The following is a 23,388-nucleotide window of genomic DNA, read 5'->3' as shown; positions in this document are numbered from 1 at the left end:
ACAGGATCAAGGTCGCCGTGCTTGCTCTCCTCCTCATCGTCGACATTGTATTTCCAGCAGTTTCCTGTCTCAGATCGTATTGTTCACTATCGTTGAAAAGGACACATAAACTGCACAGCTTCCATATTGGAATGAAATTGTCAATGAAATATCAGTATTCCTGCAAAAACTTGCCAAACACATATATCTGCAAACAATATTTCAGATTAGAATATTTTGTCTGAACAGGATTCGGGTGAGTTTTTAAACGAACATTAATGTTCGGTTATTGCAATCAAGAACTGGATTGAGAAATATGACCATATTTGGTAACCACATTCACCAATACGCCATCTACTGTCTGTTTCAATGAAATATGGCTGCCCCCATTGCCTTACGCTTCAAATAATTTACCAGCAAAAACATCTTCGTTTTATATAGTAGTTTTACCGAAAATGTTGAAATATATTCAGTAGATGTTTTGAAGATGCATACGATTTGAGAAATGCATAACGCTAGCGAAATGTTAAGACTAAATGAACCTGAACTTTGCGAATAACTCCAGGTCAATATATATTTATGTAAACAACTATTGCGCAGGCGCATTCGTCTCCGGATGTTTAGAAAGTTTTGCTCTTCCGTGTTCATTCCAAGACGGCTGACATTATAGCATAGGTCTGCAAATATGTCCACGATTTACTTAAATGTGTAATATGTATATTCTAGAATGTTACATCATTATCAACTAGGTGTGCATTTCTATAATTTAGAGAAAGAAATATATCAATAACGGTATACGAGACGATACATTGTATCATACTATAGGTTACTGTACGTGTTAAGGGGCATCTAAACAGCAAATCCAGCCAAAACAGTTGATATTTTACAAGGCTATGCATCCCTACTAGGGTAGCACACCACAGTAAGACAGCCTGGCCATGGGCAATTTTTTTGTTAAGCAAATAACTCCTGTATTATGATATGTATAAAAAAAGAAAAAAGAAATGTACACTATAATTGGTATATCCAGTATGAAGTAGTACATACAGGCTTCACATTTATTAAAACAAAAATCAATAAATTGGTTCCGGATTTTAAATATCCGGATTTTCCGAACGTGTGTTTACACAGGAAATTTAGTTTGGCCTACAGCGCAAAATGGAAGCCCACAGAAAAGGTAAGATAGCGGAAAAACTTAATTTACAACATATGTCCAAACAAGATTAATTCTGTCTTTGGGATAGAGATATTTAATTTTAAATAGGTTTCAGAAAAAAAATTGTGTAGAGAATTGTGCCATTTTGGGTCAAATATCATAATATTTTGCAATTTTTGAGAATTTTTTAAGCTGTTACCATGGTATTCACAGCTCTAAAAATCACAGAAAATATCAGTTTACTTATCCTTCAGAGCTCTATTAAAATTGCAAATGTTGTACAGATTTCAAATATATATACTTTATTAGAGGTTATATGTAAGGTTAACTGGCAATGTTTACATATCTAAAGCATGTGCCATATTTTTCAGAATTTGGCATTTTTACTGTACACTGCTACCTAGGGTGCAATTTAATAGAAATAACTTGATAACATATTGATATGTATCATGTCAAACTGTGGGCCTTGCTGTTGACATTCAATTTGTTCAGTAGTTCTTAAATTTCAACAAAACATGAGAAAAATGCATGTTTCAGGGGGACATAATTCACTCATTTGTATCTCATTTATTGTGCAAAACAGTCATGTCGTTTTGCTCACAAGGGTCTAAAGCACAAAATAGGAGCATTGGTTTGACTAGATTGGACTTTATGATATGTATTAACACTGATTTTATTTAGACCTTGAAATGCAAATGGCGGCTGTGAATAAGATCAGACAATTATGGCATATAAGAAGGTATTTAAAACGTCAAAAATGCTCATATTAGATACTATAGAGAACTCTAGACATGGCAGGAAGACTGTTTTTAGGAAAAATGTTCATACGTTGAGTTTGGGGTAAAAGATATATATTTCTGAGAAAGGCCCAAAACTCACCAGTTTGACAATTTGTCTTAAAATGGTTATTCTTACTATAACCAGATGTCTTAAACGTATTATATAGGAGCATTTTTAATGGCTGAAATGCCTCCCTTTATGCCATATTTGTGTAATATCATCCACAGCCGCCATTTGCATTTCAAGGTCAAAACTAAATATGTGTTTATACCTGCATAAAGTCAAATCCGGTCAAACAAATGCTCCTACCCTGTGCTATAGACACCTGTGAGCATGACAGCTGGGCTATTTTTCAGGTTTGGTTATTTTTGTGGCTTAGAATTTTTCCATGCTACAACTTACCACAAAGTAACTCTATAGAAAAAATTGTTAGCATATACATCAAATTATTTTTGATTTGAAGACACTACATGTCCAAACAAACATTTTGGTATATTACATGACTATTTTTGTGCAATTTTTAAGCTATTTATTCGTGTTTGAAATTCAACATTATTCTGCTATATAGATGACCCTTAACGGTGTTTGCGAGAAAGAACTACATATGTATAGACTTACAATTAGGTGGCATTTGTGGTCAGGGTGACTGGTCATAGCGTTAACGTTGTCATCGATTTCCATATACCAATTTCCTTTGACGAAAATGACCAATAAATCAAATGCAAATGATAATATCTTGTTATGTGCACGGGATTGCTTGTTGTAGGCGATACTTGGAACATATTTACTGTTGTAAGGGAGGTAACTGCAAGATTACGGAAATCAAAAGTTAAACCAATTTGATTGGTCGATTTTTCCATGACTTTGGCAGGAGTTTACAATCAAGTGACAGATTTATTACGGCAATATTCAGATGATATCAACAATAACATTTTCGGATACGTGTGGTTGGCAGTTGTCATGTTTAAAATGAACAATTATATAGCTTGTTTTTATTTCGGCAAAGACGAGAATATTTACTGAAACGGACCACACGTGAAGCGGACTTGGAAATATCGAAACGAAGAAAAATGGGGCTTAATTATGATATAAATTGGCATTATTTTCAGAGGATTGACCAAAATATATGTTCTTCACTGCCTAATTGTATCATATATAAAATATTAGAGGTTTATTTGACCGAATTTTAAATTAATTATTCATTTGCGAATCGCAGCCCGATTGTCGTTAGAGTTGAATTACCGAAATGGCCGATAGTGGACCCAAAATCGATATTTTTACGAGAATTTGTTTTTCATTTACCTGGAAGTATTTTGAAATAATTTGCAAAATACCGAATTCACGACCAAATTTTCGATTGTGACGAACTACTGAGACGGTGTTAAGTTCATGTTAAGTCAATCTGATTAAAATCAGCTGTTACATGGCTACGTTTACTATACACTACGTCTACTAGGTAACTTTTTTTAAAGACGGAAATCCGGATTATCTAAAAAAAACAAATGCAAAAATACTTGTGATATTCACTTAATTTGATATTCAGCCGTTAATTGTTATCTGTAGTTTTATAACTTTTGATATATTGTGATAGATACTCTATATAATATTGCTGTGGAACTTGTGTTATTTTTCAAACAAATTCATTTTAATAATTTGTTAATTTAGAATTTCCATCAAGTCATGATCAAGACTTGAAATTCTCACTACACCATACTTCAAACACGGAGTAATCAATGAATTGATAAACTGAAAATTGAAGTCAAGCAAATGAGTTAATATTTACATTAAATATTTTTTCAATATACAACAAATGTTCAGATGACTATTTGTGCCATGCTGTTACAAGATTTCAGTTACAATTCTAAAATTGAATTAGTATGTAAATATATGTTATCCTGTCAATATCCACAAAGCGAGTGTAGTCTACTGTACTCAAAGTCATGCCAGTAGATAGCGGTACATATACTTACTGCTTACATCTAGTGCTTACTTGTATGAACTATAAATCAATAACAAAATGGTTCATATATTTCTATATATGACTTCACAAATTATGTGGTGTCTGAAGATCTGAATGAAGTTAATAAACTATGTATTAAATTATTTTTATGAAATATTCAAGTCACAGATCATTCTCTTTTAAAAATATTGATTTCAGGTCCATTTTGGTAATTCAACTATGACGGCAATCAGGCCTCGAATGGCGAATGATTACAAAAGTTTTAAATACGTCTCGGTCAAATAAACCCCTAATATTTTACATATGATTAATTTTGACATTGGAGAACATATAATTGTGTCCATTCTCTAAGCACTGGTAGAAAGTACAGAATAGAGCTTCATAAATATATTATCAAAATTACTAATTACCCCGGTAAATATAACATTTTACATAAACCTCCCATGACTGATGGTGAACTTAAACTTGCAAATCTCCTGTGTCATTCCAATTTTGATATGTGTAAATATATACACGTACGGTATATATATATAGATATAGATATGGAATGATGCACAAATTTGCATACAGTTATGGAATCTTATAACACCCCGAAAAATGTTCTCTCCACATAAAGGATGTGATTTGTGCAATTACATTGCTGAACTGTGTGGTTCACTATGATTGGGTGATCAACATTGGAAAGGGACAATAAATAGGGAATGTGTCATCCCATCGAATGGACTGTAACCTTTATCAGCTTTGAAGTTGAAAATAAAGCTTGAAGTTTTCTTTTCCTGTTTGCTGAATTATTTGATGAAGATAGTCTTTATATGGTTGTTATTCTTTATCACATTGTGTACGATACTGTAATTATACCAGAAGTATATCTTCTCATATAAAGATTTATTAACATCAAATGATTCCTGAACAAAAGGAGTCAAGTTTTTTGTTTTGAAGTACCATACATGCTTGAGTACAGTTTCAATAGGATACATTCCTAATCCGGGCCTTGATTAGCAGCTCTGGTTTTGGTTTTCAGTAGTTCTTTATGTGTGTTTCATCATATTAAGTTGAAATATGCTAAACTAACGATGGAACTAGCCTAAATTTAGTGCATATTAAAAGTTGGCATCAATAAGGTCACAGAGTCCTGGCTGTATTATAACTGATGATGCCTTCCCGAAAGAAAGAAGACATATTTTATTTTCATCCATCCAAGATAGATCAACAAACTTCCAATTTCAATTAGGACCTTACAGAAACATGCATGTGTTCAATCATATCAGAACAGCTGCAAACATTTCAAATTATTTGCAATTAATTCCTAAACCAATATCGGTAAATTTATCAACTTTAAACTTAGAAGATTACTGATTTTGCATTAAACAATAATGTTCGTTTACAGTACTTCCAGTACTTTGATTTTAGGGGGGAGGGGGCTATTAAATATTTATTTATTATACAAGTAAGTATTTTTAAAACATATAGTTTAATTCTATCTTTTCAGAAATCAAAGTGCAGAAGCCAATCATAGGTGATGTGCAATGAGGGATCGAATAAAAAGAAAAACTGGTAGTATATAATTATGAAATAAGAAGGCAGTTTCGTTATCTAATGTAAGCATTTGTATATATTTCTTTGGGAGTATGGGGCTTAAATAGCTCACAACTTTACCGGATATTGATTCTTGAACGTATTATGTAACTAATGCTTTATTTTAAATAAATCTAGGACAATCAGTGTGGAGCCTGGTCTATCGTATCGATATGTCAGTTGATATGGAAAGAGTGGATATGAGTGTATCAGTCAATCAGTGCCTGTGTTGTTGTTGAGTCAGACACTTTTTACACTCTGATGTATGTCCCTCAGTTTTCAAAGAAATGAACAAATTGGGGTATAGAAAATTATTTCATACCGTGTGTCCAAACCACGAACATGCATTATAAGTGTATTTCAACCGGATTCAAGCACAGGGTTCGTGGACGATGCTGTAACGACAATTAGCAGTTTGAGGTTTTAATATATCTAAACAAGAACAATACAATCAATGTAAAAAAGTTAAAAATTATTCAATAGATACGTTTTCACGATAACTGTATTCCATTTCGGATAATAGGCAACATGATTGTCCAATCTTTTACATGGGAATAAGTCACGAACCGCGCTTTAACAACCGGTCAAAAACAATTTTTTAGCCATCTAACATAACTATCCCTTTTCTGTTTTCACAGCCTTCTAAACGACGTTTGATGTAGTAGGGGGCAGCTTTTGCTGAATATAGCATAAATTAACGTGACCATTGTCTGTTTGATCTATTTATTTCATTATCTTGTAATAAAATCCTCTCCATCTATTTATTTTATTATTTTCTAATAAAATCCTGTTGATATGTTCATTCATTATTTCCTAACAAAATCCTGTCGATACGTTTATTTCATTATTTACTAATATAAAGCCTGTCTATCTATTAATTACATTATCTAATAATAAAATCCTGATGATCTATCTATTTCAATACAATTTTGAATTATTAATTATTTGAAGTATATTTATTTGTTCATTACTTGTTATTTTACTTGACCCTTGTGCTACTTGTGTATCGGATATCTCAGATGCCAGTCTAATAGTCATACATTGTAACTATTAAGTATTTGGTGTTTGTGTCAGTGTAAATGCCGCAGTGAATGCCTCTCCCTACAAATGATGTTAAATGTGTCATTTCCTTGATGTATAAATAATTTCATGTACAGTTTGTATACGTGACAGTCGATATGGCGTTACGTACAGTATGACTGGAATATTATATAATCCATTGTTAACAGCCCAGGTTTGGATCTATTGTCACTGTGAATTTATTTATTACTTAACTAAAATAAGTTGTTACAATTGTGTTTTTCGATTTACTTCAGCTGAAATTATTTTCATAATTCAAGAGGTGAAATCATCTTCGTTTGAAATGCACTTTATTGGAAAAGATAATTTATTTCCCTAATGTGCAGTTTTCACAATTAACATGTACCTATGCAGACAAGCAATGCTTAAAGTTCCTTAAAAAAATAAGCTTGATATACTTTGTCATAACTTGTCTAAATGAAAAGTATTGCAGTTACACTTCTGACAATGGTACAAAAACAGTTATCAAATATAATTACACATCTGTAAAAAACATATATGTACTAACAATGCAACACACACCGATATATAGTTACAATCCAAATATACTGTACAACCAATGTTGTTTACAATTAATGGAACATAGTTATCAAAACAGACAACAGACAAATGTTGTGCCGTATGTATATGTAGCATACAAATATAAATGTACATAGTTACAATAAAAATGATAATGTATATCGTTAGTATTCAAATGTTAATGTACATAATTAACAAACAAACGTTAATGTACCTAGCTGCAATACGTTATTTATAAACAGGTAAACAAGGAATCATTTACCAACGGTAGAAAAAAATAAAATGAAAATTGACATGTAAATTAAACCGTATTGGTAACACTACTAGACATTGGGAAAATATCGTAAATTACCCAGTATGTTTGGCCATTATGCCATTTACCTGAAAACCGTAGCCCAAAACTTACAATATGTCATTTCAATTCTAAATTGACAGGTCAACAGCCTCATCCGATGCTTGCACCAAAACCGTGCAACCGAAGCTTATAGAACAGCCTTACCCAATTAATCTTCAACATTTCTCAGGCTTGCACTTCAAGGAAAACAGTTACGCAAATGCTCCTTAATTTAAAGGAGTTGAACAGTCAATATGTTTTTGTGAGGCTTGACCTCTCCTCGTTGATCCAAAGTAACGACTGTTTTGTAAAATTTGATATATGTGAGTGGCCTCATATTATCTGTATTGGGGCAACTATCAAAATTGTGGATAAACAAAATTTAAAAATATATATTGTAGAGGCCAAAAAAATGAACATATATAAAAATAGGAATAAGATGCTCATTAAATACGAATATAACTGATAAACTCATGAAACACTATACTCTGAACTAATTAGTATGGTCGCTAACAAAGACATGTTTTATAGACGTTGAGCCATTAAAAACCAACAAACAAAGGGGCCGGTTTAATGTTTGAACCTGTCGCGGTTGAATGTTCTATAATTCTATAATTTAACTAAGATTGTGTTGTAGGACAGGAACCCTTGACTGAGACAAATCGATCAAGCAGGTAACATACGAGATTGTAATTATCATATAGGAACTATTTTCGTATTGTCTCACATCTAAATGTCTTAGTTTTTTTAATTTTCTTATTTCTATTAACTTAAAACTTAACTATGTAAAATTTTAGGATATTTGGTTTTGAGAGATATGACATATATGCCGAAAATAAACCTATTTCCAATACATGAACATAGAAAAAATAATATATAGATACACGTCCGAAATATACAAATATACAAAACTGTATGACATAAAATGTGTCCTCGAGTTATATGATTTAATGATAACTCATAAGAAATTGTATATATCGGTCGTCAAACTAATAAGGAAATGACTTATGTATATGCAGACTTTGTCTACGCTGACAATAAAATAACTTCCTCGTCATTCTCATTTATTTACTGATAAAATAGAGAGTTTCGACAAGAAGAAGGCAACACGTGTATGTGTCTCAAAATAAAATCAAAGACCAGAAAGTGTACTTGAAGAGTACAAAATCAAAATAGTATCAAAATAGATATGGACACCATATCCAAGTTTTCATCAACGTTCCAAGGTTACACATAAAAAAAGTAATAAAGCATCACATACTTTAGGGTAAATATCCAAGGTAAGAACCCTTCCTTTTATTCTCTTATTTCCTGTAGTACCGGAATATTTATGTAACTGGCACCAGATATTGAAATAGATCACTCGGGCTCAATTTAAATGTCCTCATACAATTAATCACTTACCGCAGGTAAATTTTACTGTATTCATACAATCACTTACCGCTGTTAGTTCTACTGTATTCATACAATCACTTACTGCTGTTAGTTCTACTGTATTCATGGAGTCACTTACCGCTGTTAGTTCTACTGTATTCATACAATCACTTACCGCTGTTAGTTCTTACGTATTCATGCAGTCACTTACCGCTGTTAGTTCTACTGTATTCATACAATCACTTACCGCTGTGAGTTCTACTGTATTCATACAATCACTTACTGCTGTTAGTTCTACTGTATTCATACAATCACTTACCGCTGTTAGTTCTACTGTATTCATACAATCACTTACCGCTGTTAGTTCTACTGTATTCATACAATCACTTACTGCTGTTAGTTCTACTGTATTCATGGAGTCACTTACCGCTGTTAGTTCTACTGTATTCATACAATCACTTACCGCTGTTAGTTCTACTGTATTCATACAATCACTTACCGCTGTTAGTTCTACTGTATTCATACAATCACTTACCGCTGTTAGTTCTACTGTATTCATACAATCACTTACCGCTGTTAGTTCTACTGTATTCATACAATCACTTACCGCTGTTAGTTCTACTGTATTCATACAATCACTTACCGCTGTTAGTTCTACTGTATTCATACAATCACTTACCGCTGTTAGTTCTACTGTATTCATACAATCACTTACCGCTGTTAGTTCTACTGTATTCATACAATCACTTACCGCTGTTAGTTCTACTGTATTCATACAATCACTTACCGCTGTTAGTTCTACTGTATTCATACAATCACTTACCGCTGTTAGTTCTTATGTATTCATACAATCACTTACCGCTGTTAGTTCTACTGTATTCATACAATCACTTACCGCTGTTAGTTCTACTGTATTCATACAATCACTTACCTGCTGTTAGTTCTACTGTATTCATACAATCACTTACCGCTGTTAGTTCTACTGTATTCATACAATCACTTACCGCTGTTAGTTCTACTGTATTCATACATCACTTACCGCTGTTAGTTCTACTGTATTCATACAATCACTTACCGCTGTTAGTTATACTGTATTCATACAATCACTTACCGCTGTTAGTTCTACTGTATTCATACAATCACTTACCGCTGTTAGTTCTACTGTATTCATACAATCACTTACCGCTGTTAGTTCTACTGTATTCATACAATCACTTACCGCTGTTAGTTCTACTGTATTCATACAATCACTTACCGCTGTTAGTTCTACTGTATTCATACAATCACTTACTGCTGTTAGTTCTACTGTATTCATACAATCACTTACCGCTGTTAGTTCTACTGTATTCATACAATCACTACCGCTGTTAGTTCTACTGTATTCATACAATCACTTACCGCTGTTAGTTCTACTGTATTCATACAATCACTTACCGCTGTTAGTTCTACTGTATTCATGGAGTCACTTACTGCTGTAGTTCTACTGTATTCATACAATCACTTACCGCTGTTAGTTCTTACTGTATTCATACAATCACTTACCGCTGTTAGTTCTACTGTATTCATACAATCACTTACCGCTGTTAGTTCTACTGTATTCATACAATCACCTACCGCTGTTAGTTCTTATGTATTCATACAATCACTTACCGCTGTTAGTTCTACTGTATTCATACAATCACTTACCGCTGTTAGTTCTACTGTATTCATACAATCACTTACCGCTGTTAGTTCTACTGTATTCATAGCAATCACTTACCTGCTGTTAGTTCTACTGTATTCATACAATCACTTACCGCTGTTAGTTCTACTGTATTCATACAATCACTTACCGCTGTTAGTTCTACTGTATTCATACAATCACTTACAGCTGTTAGTTCTACTGTATTCATACAATCACTTACCGCTGTTAGTTCTACTGTATTCATACAATCACTTACCGTCACTTACCGCTGTTAGTTCTACTGTATTAAAACAATCACTTAATGCTGTTAGTTCTACTGTATTCATACAATCACTCACTGCTGTTAGTTCTACTGTATTCATACAATCACTTACCGCTGTTAGTTCTACTGCATTCATACAATCACTTACCGCTGTTAGTTCTACTGTATTCATACAGTCACTTACCGCTGTTAGTTCTACTGTATTCATACAATCACTTACTGCTGTTAGTTCTACTGTATTCATACAATCACTTACTGTTGTTAGTTCTACTGTATTCATACAGTCACTTACCGCTGTTAGTTCTTATGTATTCATACAATCACTTACCGCTGTTAGTTCTACTGTATTCATACAATCACTTACCGCTGTTAGTTCTACTGTATTCATACAATCACTTTCTGCTGTTAGTTCTACTGTATTCATACAATCACTTACTGCTGTTAGTTCTACTGTATTCATACAATCACTTACCGCTGTTAGTTCTACTGTATTCATACAATCACTTACTGCTGTTAGTTCTTATGTATTCATACAATCACTTACCGCTGTTAGTTCTACTGTATTCATACAATCACTTATCGCTGTTAGTTCTACTGTATTCATACAATCACTTACCGCGTGTAAATTTCACTGTACTCATATCTGCACTGTTCGTTGAGTTATCGAGTCGAAGACACATACATGTTATGTATACACTGTAAAAGTGAGGTTGAATACGCTCAGTTTTTTTTAGATATTACAGGATTAGGCAAGGGCCCGATAATAAAACCTAACGTCTACAAGCAACAATGGCATGATCTTTAAATTCAAAAGTCACCGTTATATGACAATTAGGTAAACTTGAAGAATATGTGGTAACTAAGTCATGTTTAATTTGTGCTGTCAGAAGTGTTATAACTTATTCATCTTTAATTCGTGCTGATAAAGTGTGATAACTAAGTAATTTGTAATTTGTGTTGTAAGAAATGTGATAAATGATTCATTTTTTAATTTGTGCTGTCAGAAGGGTGATAACTAAGTAATTTCTTATTTATACTGTCAGAAGTGTGATAGCTAAGTATTATTTTTTTATTTGTGCTGTCAGAAGACTAGTGTGATAAGTAAGTTATTTTTAATTTGTGCTGTCAGAAGTGTGATAACTGAATCATTTTAATTTATGCTGTCAGAAGTGTGATAACTAAGTCATTTTAATTTATGCTGTCAGAAGTGTGATAACTAAGTCATTTTAGTTGTGCTGATGAGTGGTAACCAACACATACCCACCTCTTTCAAGAGACAATCTATTCCCGGTGCCGATTTCCTTATTGGTGAATTATATTCTTCCCTTGTATCGTTTATCATGTTAACCGTCAAACCTTTTTCAGCTCCACACGCTATCAGATTACTAAACTGAATCCACTTCCTGGTAGTTAACGTGTCTTTGCTTCGGTCTATTAATGCTTTTAATCGTTTATTTATCCATTTTGATTAATTTGTTAGTTTGTTATTTGTTTCCTATTTCAAGTTTTAGATATTGCATTCAATGTCTACAGTGAAAAGCACTGTGGTTCGTGTACATGTATATCGTTCTTGTTTGTTACATAAAACATGTAATCACTAATTTACATTAGGTGAATACGTTTTAAGTTCGGAAAATACATTCGGATTGTTAGTAGTTTTTTTAGTTTATTTAAACGAGTGTCTTGTAAGAAGGCACATGTGCATTGTATAGATCATGTTAATATGAGGGCTGATTGATATGTTGTGAGCTTCATATAGAAGGATTTGAATTTTGCCTGCCACGTTGTATTATTTTTCAACATAATCCACTATCCAGTATCTATACACTATTGCCAGCGATGTTTAAGGGCCTCAATGCCGGGTGCCTGAAATAGCTTTTTTTCAGTTTTCGAAATACATGTAGATGAAAGTCTGATGGAGCGAGATAAGGTGAATAAGGCGGATGCTCAATCAATTGTTAATGGCAGCTATGGCAATGACAGACTTGTGAACAAGAGCATTGTCCAGGTGGAATAACACACATTCAGTGAGCTTTCCGCTGCGCTGAAGTTCAACATTTTCCCGTAGCTGTCTCATCTTCCCATCTTATGGAACAGTCTTGGCCTTCTTTTGCGGGGGAGAACCAGGCTGCTTCCGTTGTTTCTATTGTTGTTTGGCCTATGGGGTTACATGATGGACCCGTGTTTCAACCATAGTGACGAATCACTGAAGAAAGTTGGCAGGATCTTCCTCAAAAAGATTAAGATTAGCACGCAATCAACTGTCAGAAGTCTTTGTACCTGTCGCGCCGAAAGCTTTCTCATTGCAAGATCCTCGGTCAGAATGGAATGTTCTCTTTCCTGTGACATGCTAACTTTACAGGTCATATATCTTTCTTTGAATCGTCTGTCATTCATAACAATAGCATGGACTTTATTGACCATTTCTGGGGTTGCATCATTGACAGGCATAAATTCCGCCACCCACCTTTTCACTGTAGCATATGAAGGAGCATGTTTCCCTAATGTGGCTACCATATCGTTATGGATACCCTTAGGTGTTAAACCTTTATTATGCAAATATTGGATCACTGCTTTTTCGCCGATTTTGTCCATTTTTCAAAAGCCGCTTGTCTTATTTACTTTAGAATGCTACCTTGTCGATATAACCTTACCAAATGAGACCAGTCCTTTTTACACGGCCCTATATAGTCAGAGAAGAGTAGGATTTAAAAAGAACACCATTGAGTACCTCCTTCAATAAGAAGCTCGGAACATCTCAATCATCCCTCGTAATCAAAAGCTACCTCTCTTTGACACTTTTAAGTACACACATACTGTACCTATATACTACCTGCATATAAACGAACCTTAAGACCATCGCTTTTTAAGGATGTAATTGTGAATTCGGTCGGTATTACACATGCCTAGTTCTCGAATTCAACGGACATACCTCCACAATAAACACGATGTCATCTAGATAATCGACAGTTATAATCAATATGGTTTTACCACATATTAAGACAAAAAATACAAAAATGAAAGTGTTCATACGGATTTATGATCAGATATTTTTCGTGATATCTGTTAACCATGGAATTTATTTAAAGTTTTCTGTCCGGGAAAAACGTGTAAAACGTTTTTGTGGCCGAAGAGGGGATACGTTCTATGGTCTTTTCCGCTAATTTTACAATAACACTGTCTTCTTGAGACATGTTTTCGTATATCGTACGGTGGGGAAATGTCATATGAACACGATGGTCACTCACTGCATTATAGGAAAACAAAACATTGCTACATACTGAATTGGTTATCATCTCCTACAGTTATATATGTATGTTATGATAACGTCATGTTTCCTCTAGATCTGTTCATGTCATTGTTTTGTAATAATAATAAAAAAATAATAAAATATAACTTAATTCATTATTTGAAGTATAAAATAAATTGCTATTTATTCATTGTTGGTACTGTATGACCTCTTATATCTCAGAGTTCAGTCAAACATTCTATCTTTGAAGTATTGGTCGTGTGGCAATGAAAATATCCCGGTTTATACAATGTACCTCTTTCTACAAATGATAGTGCCTTAAAAATGTGTCACATCATCGATATATAAATAATTGCATATGTTTGTTATACGTACCAACAAAGCTTTAATATCATAACATTCACAGTAGACAGACGAGGTTTGGGCGTATTGTCACTATAGATCATGTTGACTAAGTTTTAACAAAGATGTATTTCGACCTTTTTTAGTTTGAAATGATTTTCATGATATTACAAGTCAAATCACTTTTGTTTGAAAAGCACTTTATTGAAAAATGGCTCATTCCAACTTAATAAACTATAACCCGAGGGTACAGTTATTACAATTAATGTATGCATGCGGAAGACTCGTGATTAAATATTTAACATTAATTCTAAACACCTGTCAAGGTCATGTATTTGTCAGGGTATCTCTTTAACATAAAGGATTGTAGTTATAACAAACAGTATCATATATGGATATATACACAATAATCATACACATGTAAAATACATTAATATAGTTAGGGTACAAAATACATAGCTACAATACACATTTACATAGTTACAATGAAAAAAAATATATACATAATTACAAAAGAAAAAAATATATACAATTATGTAGTTACAATAGAAAACATATGCATAGTTACAATGGACAATACAAATACATATGTATACATATTTACAATGCGAAATTTAAAAAATTACTCATTGTTACAATGTCAATGCGAATAACAATACATATTACATAGTGATGAAAAATGTTAACATATATGTATACAATTAAAATGTGTATCCATGTGCATATGTGCCATATATATACAAATACCGATGATAGTGATACAATTGTAAGCATAGGTAGTACGCATACATATGTAGACATACTTAATTGCAATACAAATGTCGTTATTTCTAAACAGGTAGAGAAGGTAACATTTGCATCACGGTAATAAAACGACAATGGAAATCGACATGCAAATGAAAACACCTTAGAAAAACTACAAACATTGTGGTATTACCCAATGAATAAGCATCAACATACAGCATCGGATGTTTCAAATTAATACATGTGATTATTACTAATTGCACACCACATTTGAAACGAAAGAATGAAGCTGTTTTTTAATTATACTCTATATTTTCAACAAACTCTTGAGGCAGTCTCGGACAATACTTTCCTTAGATATCTGGACTTTTCTTCAGATATATTTGAACAACCCTGGGCCGTGCTAAAATTTTCAACCGCAACTTACAGGGAAACAGTCTTACTCAGTTAATCCTCCTGATTTCTAAGGTCTATACTTACAGGAAAACAGTTTACGTAAGTGTACCTCATCTTAAAGGAGTTAAACAGTCAATATGTCCATTGTATACGATCTGTCTTGAATCTCTTAAGAACAACCTTCACTTAAAGGGAAATAGTTTCAGCCAGTTTTCTCCAGAACACGACGTTACCTTGTTCGTCTCGAGGATACTCAATATATGATTGGCTATCTATCAGGTCCATCATATTCATTGGAAGGTCTACATTTTCATAAAGTACTAACAGTATGACAAACTTTCCTTCTCTAGCATAAATATTCTCCATACGAGCCATGTTGAATTCGTACTCACACCAGTAAGATTTTATATATTTTTTGGATGTTAGTACTACTGTTTTTCTGCTTTGGTGTAAAGCATTAATAATGTTTTGTGCTATATATTGCCCGGGTACGAAGTCACGTTGATGTAGACACAGGGATAACCCATATTTTTTCTCAAGGTTGTCTAAAAGTTCGGTCCTCACAAATCGCCCGTCGTCTTCACTATACGATATAAACGCGTCATATGGGTATTCACCTCTCGAGTTTGCGTTCGAAGCCAAACTTGTATATCCTCTATATCTTACTTTTGTCATATAATACAAATATCGTAGCTTCCAACGATATCGGTACGAAATGCCCAACAATATCAAAATTATGGCCAGGAGTACAGCAACCGTAGTTGCCGCTATTACCCCAGTATATTTATTACAAGATTTCTTCAATTTAATCAAAATATTTTCAAGATCAGACAAAGACTTAGTGGTATCATCTCCGAATCGGCATTCGTAGTTTTGAAAGTTGTCAAACGTCTCTCTTCTGTTGCCAAGCCATGTTAAGAAATCCATTGTTTCACATGAACACTGAAGTTTATTTCCATATAAATTTACTGTCACATTTCGACTCTTCAAAGCGTCGATTTGTTTGCGATTGTCTTGGCTTAGAATAGACAACCGGTTATAAGAGAGATTTAAGTATTGCAAATTTGTCATGTGTTCAAATCTTAAATCAAATGTGACCAGTTCATTATTACTAATGTTCAATATTTGGAGTTCGTTTTGATTCTTAAGCAAAGATCTTGGAACTGCTTGTATGCGATTCCAAGATAAATCCAATACTTTTAAATGTAGAAGACGTCGGAAAATCTTTCCATCTGTATCGTTATTTAAAGCATTCCCAAGAAGATTGTCATGTAAAATCAGTTCTTTCAAGTTTGGACAATGGTCAAAGAATTGGTCTGATATATATGTACAATAGTTATTGGAGCCATCGATGTATTCTACTTTGTTAATATTTAAAATTGTACCTTTCCAGGCGTGTAGTAAATTACTATGGAGGTCAACACGGGTCAAATTATTTGGTGCAAGAGGAACAATACCTATTTGATAATCCAGCACACTTTTATGGAATATTAAGTTTTTAAGGTTAGGGGGAAGATATATATTCATAATTGGTGATTCTATTGTGTAGGGTCGTGCTCGCCAGTCGGGTTTGGATGGTGGTGCCCACCAGTCATTGGGATTAGATGGAGGTGCCCGCCAGTCATTGGGATTAGATGGTGGTGCCCACCAGTCATTGGGATTAGATGGTGGTGCCCGCCAGTCATTGGGATTAGATGGTGGTGCCCGCCAGTCATTGGGATTAGATGGTGGTGCCCGCCAGTCATTGGGATTAGATGGTGGTGCCCGCCAGCCAGTGGGATTAGATGGTGGTGCCCGCCAGTCATTGGGATTAGATGGGGGTGCCCGCCAGTCAGTGGGATTAGATGGGGGTGCCCGCCAGTCGTTACAATCTCTTAAACCGGTGTTAGGGTCATGCGATGGATATTGGTTACTTCCGTCAAAAACCTCTAAATTAATAGCGCTGCTAAGTTCAAAAACATATTTCCCAAACGTAAGTCTATTTGCTTTTGCCGAGACGAACCGTAAACTCTTTGGTAATGCTGAAATGACGCCATATTGGGTAAGAGATAATCTGTTACTATCTATGTACAAGTCAGTCAGGTTCGTGTGATTTCTCAGGGAAGAGACATCTTCCATATATAAGGCGGTCCCTGGTCCATAGTCACAATGAATCCTGCTCAAATCTAAAATATGGATGGGGACAGCTTGCAGATCACCAGTCAAGTTGGACATCACGTTGAAAGTAAGCCGGTCATTGTTAGACACATTTAGTAGATAAAGCTTGGTTAGTACACGAAATGTCCCGTTTTCAATAAACCGAATTTGACAATTAGACAAGCTGAGATTTCGAACAGAGGTTACATTTTCAAAATAACCGGATCGCAAGATAGGTAACGTACAATTACCCTCGTCACCACCTAAATCTAAGGATTCTAGGTGCACAAGACTCTTGAAATCACCTGTGAATCCCGCTTGATCCACGCCGTCCAGAAGACATGTTTTCAACGTTACGATATTTCCTATACTGACTGGGTAGGATAGATTAGTGGATTGTGATCTATCAAACTTGTTGTTACTCTTTAAGTTGAGATAATGTAAACGTTTCAATCCACTAAACACATTATGTGGAAATACAGAAGGATTGTACTTTAATGAATTATGACTCAAATCCAGATGAAGTAAAGAATACATGGCTCTGAATGGATCGTCAATGAAACTTTCTAGTCTGTTTTCAGAAATATCAAGATACAAAATAGAACGTGGTACCTGACCATCTTCTATCCTCACGTGTTTTATACTGTTTCTCTGCAGCAAGATCGTGGTAACATTGGAATGGAATTCGGGAATCACGGACATGTTCAGGTTAGAGCAATCTGCTACCAGCCCGATACTCGGTGAGTCCTCACATCGACATCTCACATCCGAGGCACAGTGACTGGACAGATCTGGATTGGTATCCTCTGCCAAGTTTGACCTCTCCTCTTTGATCCAAAGTGACGACTGCTCTACATAATTTGATATGTAATGGCCCCATATTGTCTGCATTGTGACAACTATGCAAACTGTGAAGAAATAAAATTTCACGTGATTAGTATGGATACTAACACTAAAAACAGCTTAAACAAATTTATAGACATGGGACTATTTAGATACGTACTGTAGCTGAAACCTGTCTCAGAAAAAATATTCCATGCTATTGTTGCCTTCAACTTATCTGAGATTACGTTACAGGGTAGCAGCCCTTCGCTGGGATACATCTACATTGTACATTTCTTAGTAATTGTGTATTTCATTTCAGTATGTATGGCAAAAATATAGCTATTTCCCTTTTAAGATCACAGAAAATGTAAATACTGCATAATATAAGTCAGGGGGATGTTATGATGTATGTCCCTTCTAAAATATTATATTGTGTGACATGGAACGACGCTATATATGCTTTTATGATAACTTATTAGTATGAAAATGTATAGAAATTAGGTATTGATAGCTAACATTTTGATGAGCTTTTAACCTACATTACACAAAATACCTAAAAGTTTAATGTTTTCAAAAACAAAAACTAATGTGAAATCATTCATAAGCTTCCATCAAAATTCGAATGGTGTTTTAATTCTCAAATACAGCCATTATTGGAGATATGTAAGTCAAGAAAAGATATTCGACTGGTGACATTCAGCAGGCGTTGCTTCCCCTTGTGTAACAAATTAATTCGTTATTATTTCAAACAAACCAGACAGAGGGAACGTATATTGCATCATGCTTTAAACATTAGAAATTTGACCCCTACCGAATAACGGTTGTTTACTCTTGTGAATACAATTGGTAGTTCATCACCACAGCTTGCTACAGGCCAAGTATCAATAGCCAAGGAATATTCGTTATTGAGAAACGAAACGTTTAAGGATTTTAAACAAAATTGATGTCGTTTACCTTGAACAGGGATCAAGGTCGTGCATATAATAAAGCTTGATAGACCATTTCTTGACCATATATTATTACCTATGGTCACTTGCTTACTTATTGAGAAAAAGTTGGGGTTTTTTTTTTCAATTTTATTTTAAAAACTTACACATTGACTCTTTGATCCCGGCGAAAACCGGAAGTTGAAATTTATTATGGTCATTCTTGTTAATACACGTAACAGCTAAGGACCTTAGATGAGATGAAGATGATGTACAGTTTATTTTGAATAATTTTACAAAATTGACCTAAGTGACCATGAAAATGTGTCTAGTTTGATCATATTAGGAATTTGATTGTCCACTGCTAAGGTATGTTATCAAATGTAACCAAATACTAGGCCCTTGATGTTACTTGGTTATAGAAAAGAACTTTTCGGATGTTTGTTTCACAAAATAACACATTCGAGGTTTGACCGAAAACCGGAAGTTGATGTTCGACAGACATAAATGTTTCCTGAGAAAATGAAATTGTTTATTGGCTCTTCTACAAAACCTATCAAAAGATGAATTAATTACATGTACATTCAGACATTAAGGAGTTATTGCCTTTAAGGACTCGCACAACTAAATCAGCGGCCATTTGGGTTTTTAAGAAGTCAAAAACTGAGCCAAAAAGATTATCCGGGAGAAACGCTATAAATAATCATAGAAATATTTATCGATGTAGGACGAGAATCAATTTAAGATATATCCGTTACCGAATTAAAGGAACCTTTCTTACATTCCATTATTCTCTTAAGTTTGGGAATATTGGTGAAATTAGATGTATCTAAAAAATGACTCGAGTTGACTGTCAAAAAACATGCATTTAATATAATCAACCACTTACCACATGTAAATTTCATTGTATTCATACAATTAATAACTAACCACAGGTGAATTTCATTGTATTCATACAATTTACCACTTACTACATGTAAATGTTGCTGTAGTCATATAATTGATAACTTACCGCAAGTAAATTTCACTGTATTCATATCTGCGCCGTTAGTTGGGTAGATTCTTTATCATTCCTAACAACATACACTGTAGTGTGAACAAAACGGGAGGGATCCAGCACACAGACGGTTATCAGGAGACAACCTTAAAAAATATAAAGATAAATGATATCAAATACCAGGCTATAGTTACCTCTATGTGATCTAATGTCAATTTAAGTATATTTACTTTACATTGAATCGAATGTACATATAGAAAAGCTTAAGTGTGTTCACACCGGGGAGGTGAAATATGGTTAGATGTCTGGGATAATACAAAATTAAAACCGATTAAGACACATACAACTTACAGTATATGAAAGTACCAGTCACATAATCTTAGTCATTTTATAAGAAAGCTAAACGTGAAGACGAGAAAATTTGTATCTAAGTCAATTCTTAATTTGTGCTACCAGAAGTGTGACGACCGACACATCCGCGCCTCTTATACAAATTGTATGTGTAAATTTATCCCGGACTTCGCTATCTGAGAATTGTAATCTTCCCTTGCATCGTTTATCATGGAGTGCATCAACACAAGTATAACATTTTGAAACGCTTAAATCCTACGAACCGTTCTATAGAGGTATATTATTGTAAAGTCCTGGTCATCTCGTTTTATATTTAGGCGGAAGTTGTATCGATCGTCTGATCATATCCTTGTTCCTACCATTAACTCATTAGCCGTCCAGTTTTTACATAACATTCTTACTTCTCCTTCCTATACCAATATCTGTTATCAGTTTGTTTGTCGTGTAGGAGAATCCCGCCGCGCTAAAATAACGGCTTTGTACATGTACCAAGTAAAAACAACGTCCTGAATACGAAAGGAAATACTTCCTGAATTCCATAGAAGGCAAGACAATCCCTCTTATGGTCTTATCAGTCAATGTAAATAGGGAATTTAAAGAAATGATTGACAATAAGATAGAGAAGGTGTGTGTGTGGGGGGGGGGGGGGGTCCGTATGAGTCATTTTTTAACCCCATTCTTTATCTTATCAAACACATACTTCTTGGAAGTAAAGGCTTATGTGACCCTTCTAGGCCCTAAATTGTCACAAATTGTAGGATGCAGATCTTAGATAACTATCCCCAGATGGTACATTTTCATTTTTGTTAAGCTATGTTGCGTTGGTAAATGGTATGTTCACTTATATTTTGGAGAATTTGATATCAACTTGGACCAAGTGTAACCTAAGGCACTGTTCTCCTTTTTACTCTAATATTGAATTTGTATGAATAATAAAGATCAAAATGTTCATTCAACTACCCACCCACACTTTTTGGATAACGTATTATAAGCAGATGTCATTCAGGTATCATGATCAAAATATAGTCTTTTCCCTAATTAACCACAGAATCGATCCAAATCAACATACCTGTAATGCCAAATCAACATACCTGATATATAACAAATCAACATACCTATAATACCCAATCAACATACCTGATATACCAAATCAACATACCTGATGTACCAAATCAACATACCTGATATATCAAATCAACATACCTGATGTACCAAATCAACATACCTGTGATACCCAATCAACATACCTATAATACCAAATCAACATACCTATAATACCATATCAACATACCTGATATACCAAATCAACATACCTGTAATACCAAATCAACATACCTGTAATACCAAATCAACATACCTATAAATCAATACCAAATCAACATACCTGTAATACCAAATCAACATACCTATAAATCAATACCAAATAAACATACCTATAATACCATATCAACATACCTATAATACCAAATCAACATACCTGTAATACCATATCAACATACCTATAATACCATATCAACATACCTATAATACCATATCAACATACCTGTAATACCAAATCAACATACCTGTAATACCAAATCAACATACCTATAAATCAATACCAAATCAACATTTCTGAAATACACCAAAGTAAGCTGTAACTGATCATCAGCAAATGAAGAAGTTACCTTCACCTGCTTCAAACAATAGTTACCAGTCATCTTTTTCATTGTTCTGTCGTTAACTTACCATTTATCTATATCACAGTCCTCGTATTAGTAATCTCTATTGATTGTGCTGCTCTCCTCTGGTGTAGTTCCTTCAACTGAAACTACCAACGTAAAACCTAATGATTATACGGACATTTGGTGTGTTAACGATAAGCATATTTTAGCTGATATTGTATACATCTTCCGGTAGGTGTGTGTAGTTTAGCCTCCTGTCCCTTATCACTTCTTGACAGCCATCAACGTAAACTCAAAGCTAAAACAGGAACAACAACACATATAACAACAACATAAATAACAATAACATATAACAACAACACATATAACAACAGCACATATAACAAAAACATATATAACAACAACACATAACAACAACACATATAACAACAACACATATAACAACAACATATATAACAACAACACATATAACAACAACACATATAACAACAACACATATAACAACAACATATATAACACATATATAACAACAACACATATAACAACGACACATATAACAACAACACATATAACAACAACACATATAACAACAACATATATAACACATATATAACAACAACACATATAACAACGACACATATAACAACAACACATATAACAACAACACATATAACAACAACATATATAACAACAACATATATAACAACAACACATATAACAACAACATATATAACAACACATATATAACAACACATATAACAACAACACATATAACAACATATATAACAACAACACGTATAACAACAACACGTATTATAACAACACATAACAACAACACATATAACAACAACACATATAACAACAACACATATTACAAAATCATTTGCAAATAGCACAAGCACGTGTGGAATGTACAGTGCATATGTATTTTGGGAACATCTTGTAACCACAAGTATCTTAAAGGAAAGAATAAAACGCCATTCTTCATACCATCCACTTCATCAACACTCTACATATCTATTCGTCTCAGTTTGCGTTATATAGTCTGTTGTTG

At 33.9% G+C, this 23,388-nt stretch overlaps 1 protein-coding gene across 1 annotated transcript; it reads right to left on the bottom strand.

Moving 5' to 3' along the window:
- Positions 1-14,478: 14,478 nt before the first annotated feature.
- Positions 14,479-22,526, bottom strand: LOC117321101 (toll-like receptor 4). Its single transcript, XM_033875576.1, has 3 exons — positions 22,399-22,526; positions 20,335-20,465; positions 14,479-18,479 (listed from the first exon to the last, which is right to left on the bottom strand). Exons 2-3 carry the CDS (start codon positions 20,357-20,359, stop codon positions 15,622-15,624), a joined length of 2,883 nt encoding a protein of 960 aa, XP_033731467.1. The 5' UTR covers positions 20,360-20,465; positions 22,399-22,526; the 3' UTR covers positions 14,479-15,621.
- Between the last annotated feature and the right edge of the window lie 862 nt (positions 22,527-23,388).

The sequence above is a fragment of the Pecten maximus genome, chromosome 2, assembly GCF_902652985.1.
Source record: "Pecten maximus chromosome 2, xPecMax1.1, whole genome shotgun sequence".
NCBI classification, from domain to species: Eukaryota; Metazoa; Mollusca; class Bivalvia; order Pectinida; family Pectinidae; genus Pecten; species Pecten maximus.
Note: the sequence above shows the minus strand (reverse complement) of the source record. Positions and strands in the feature narration are given on the sequence as shown.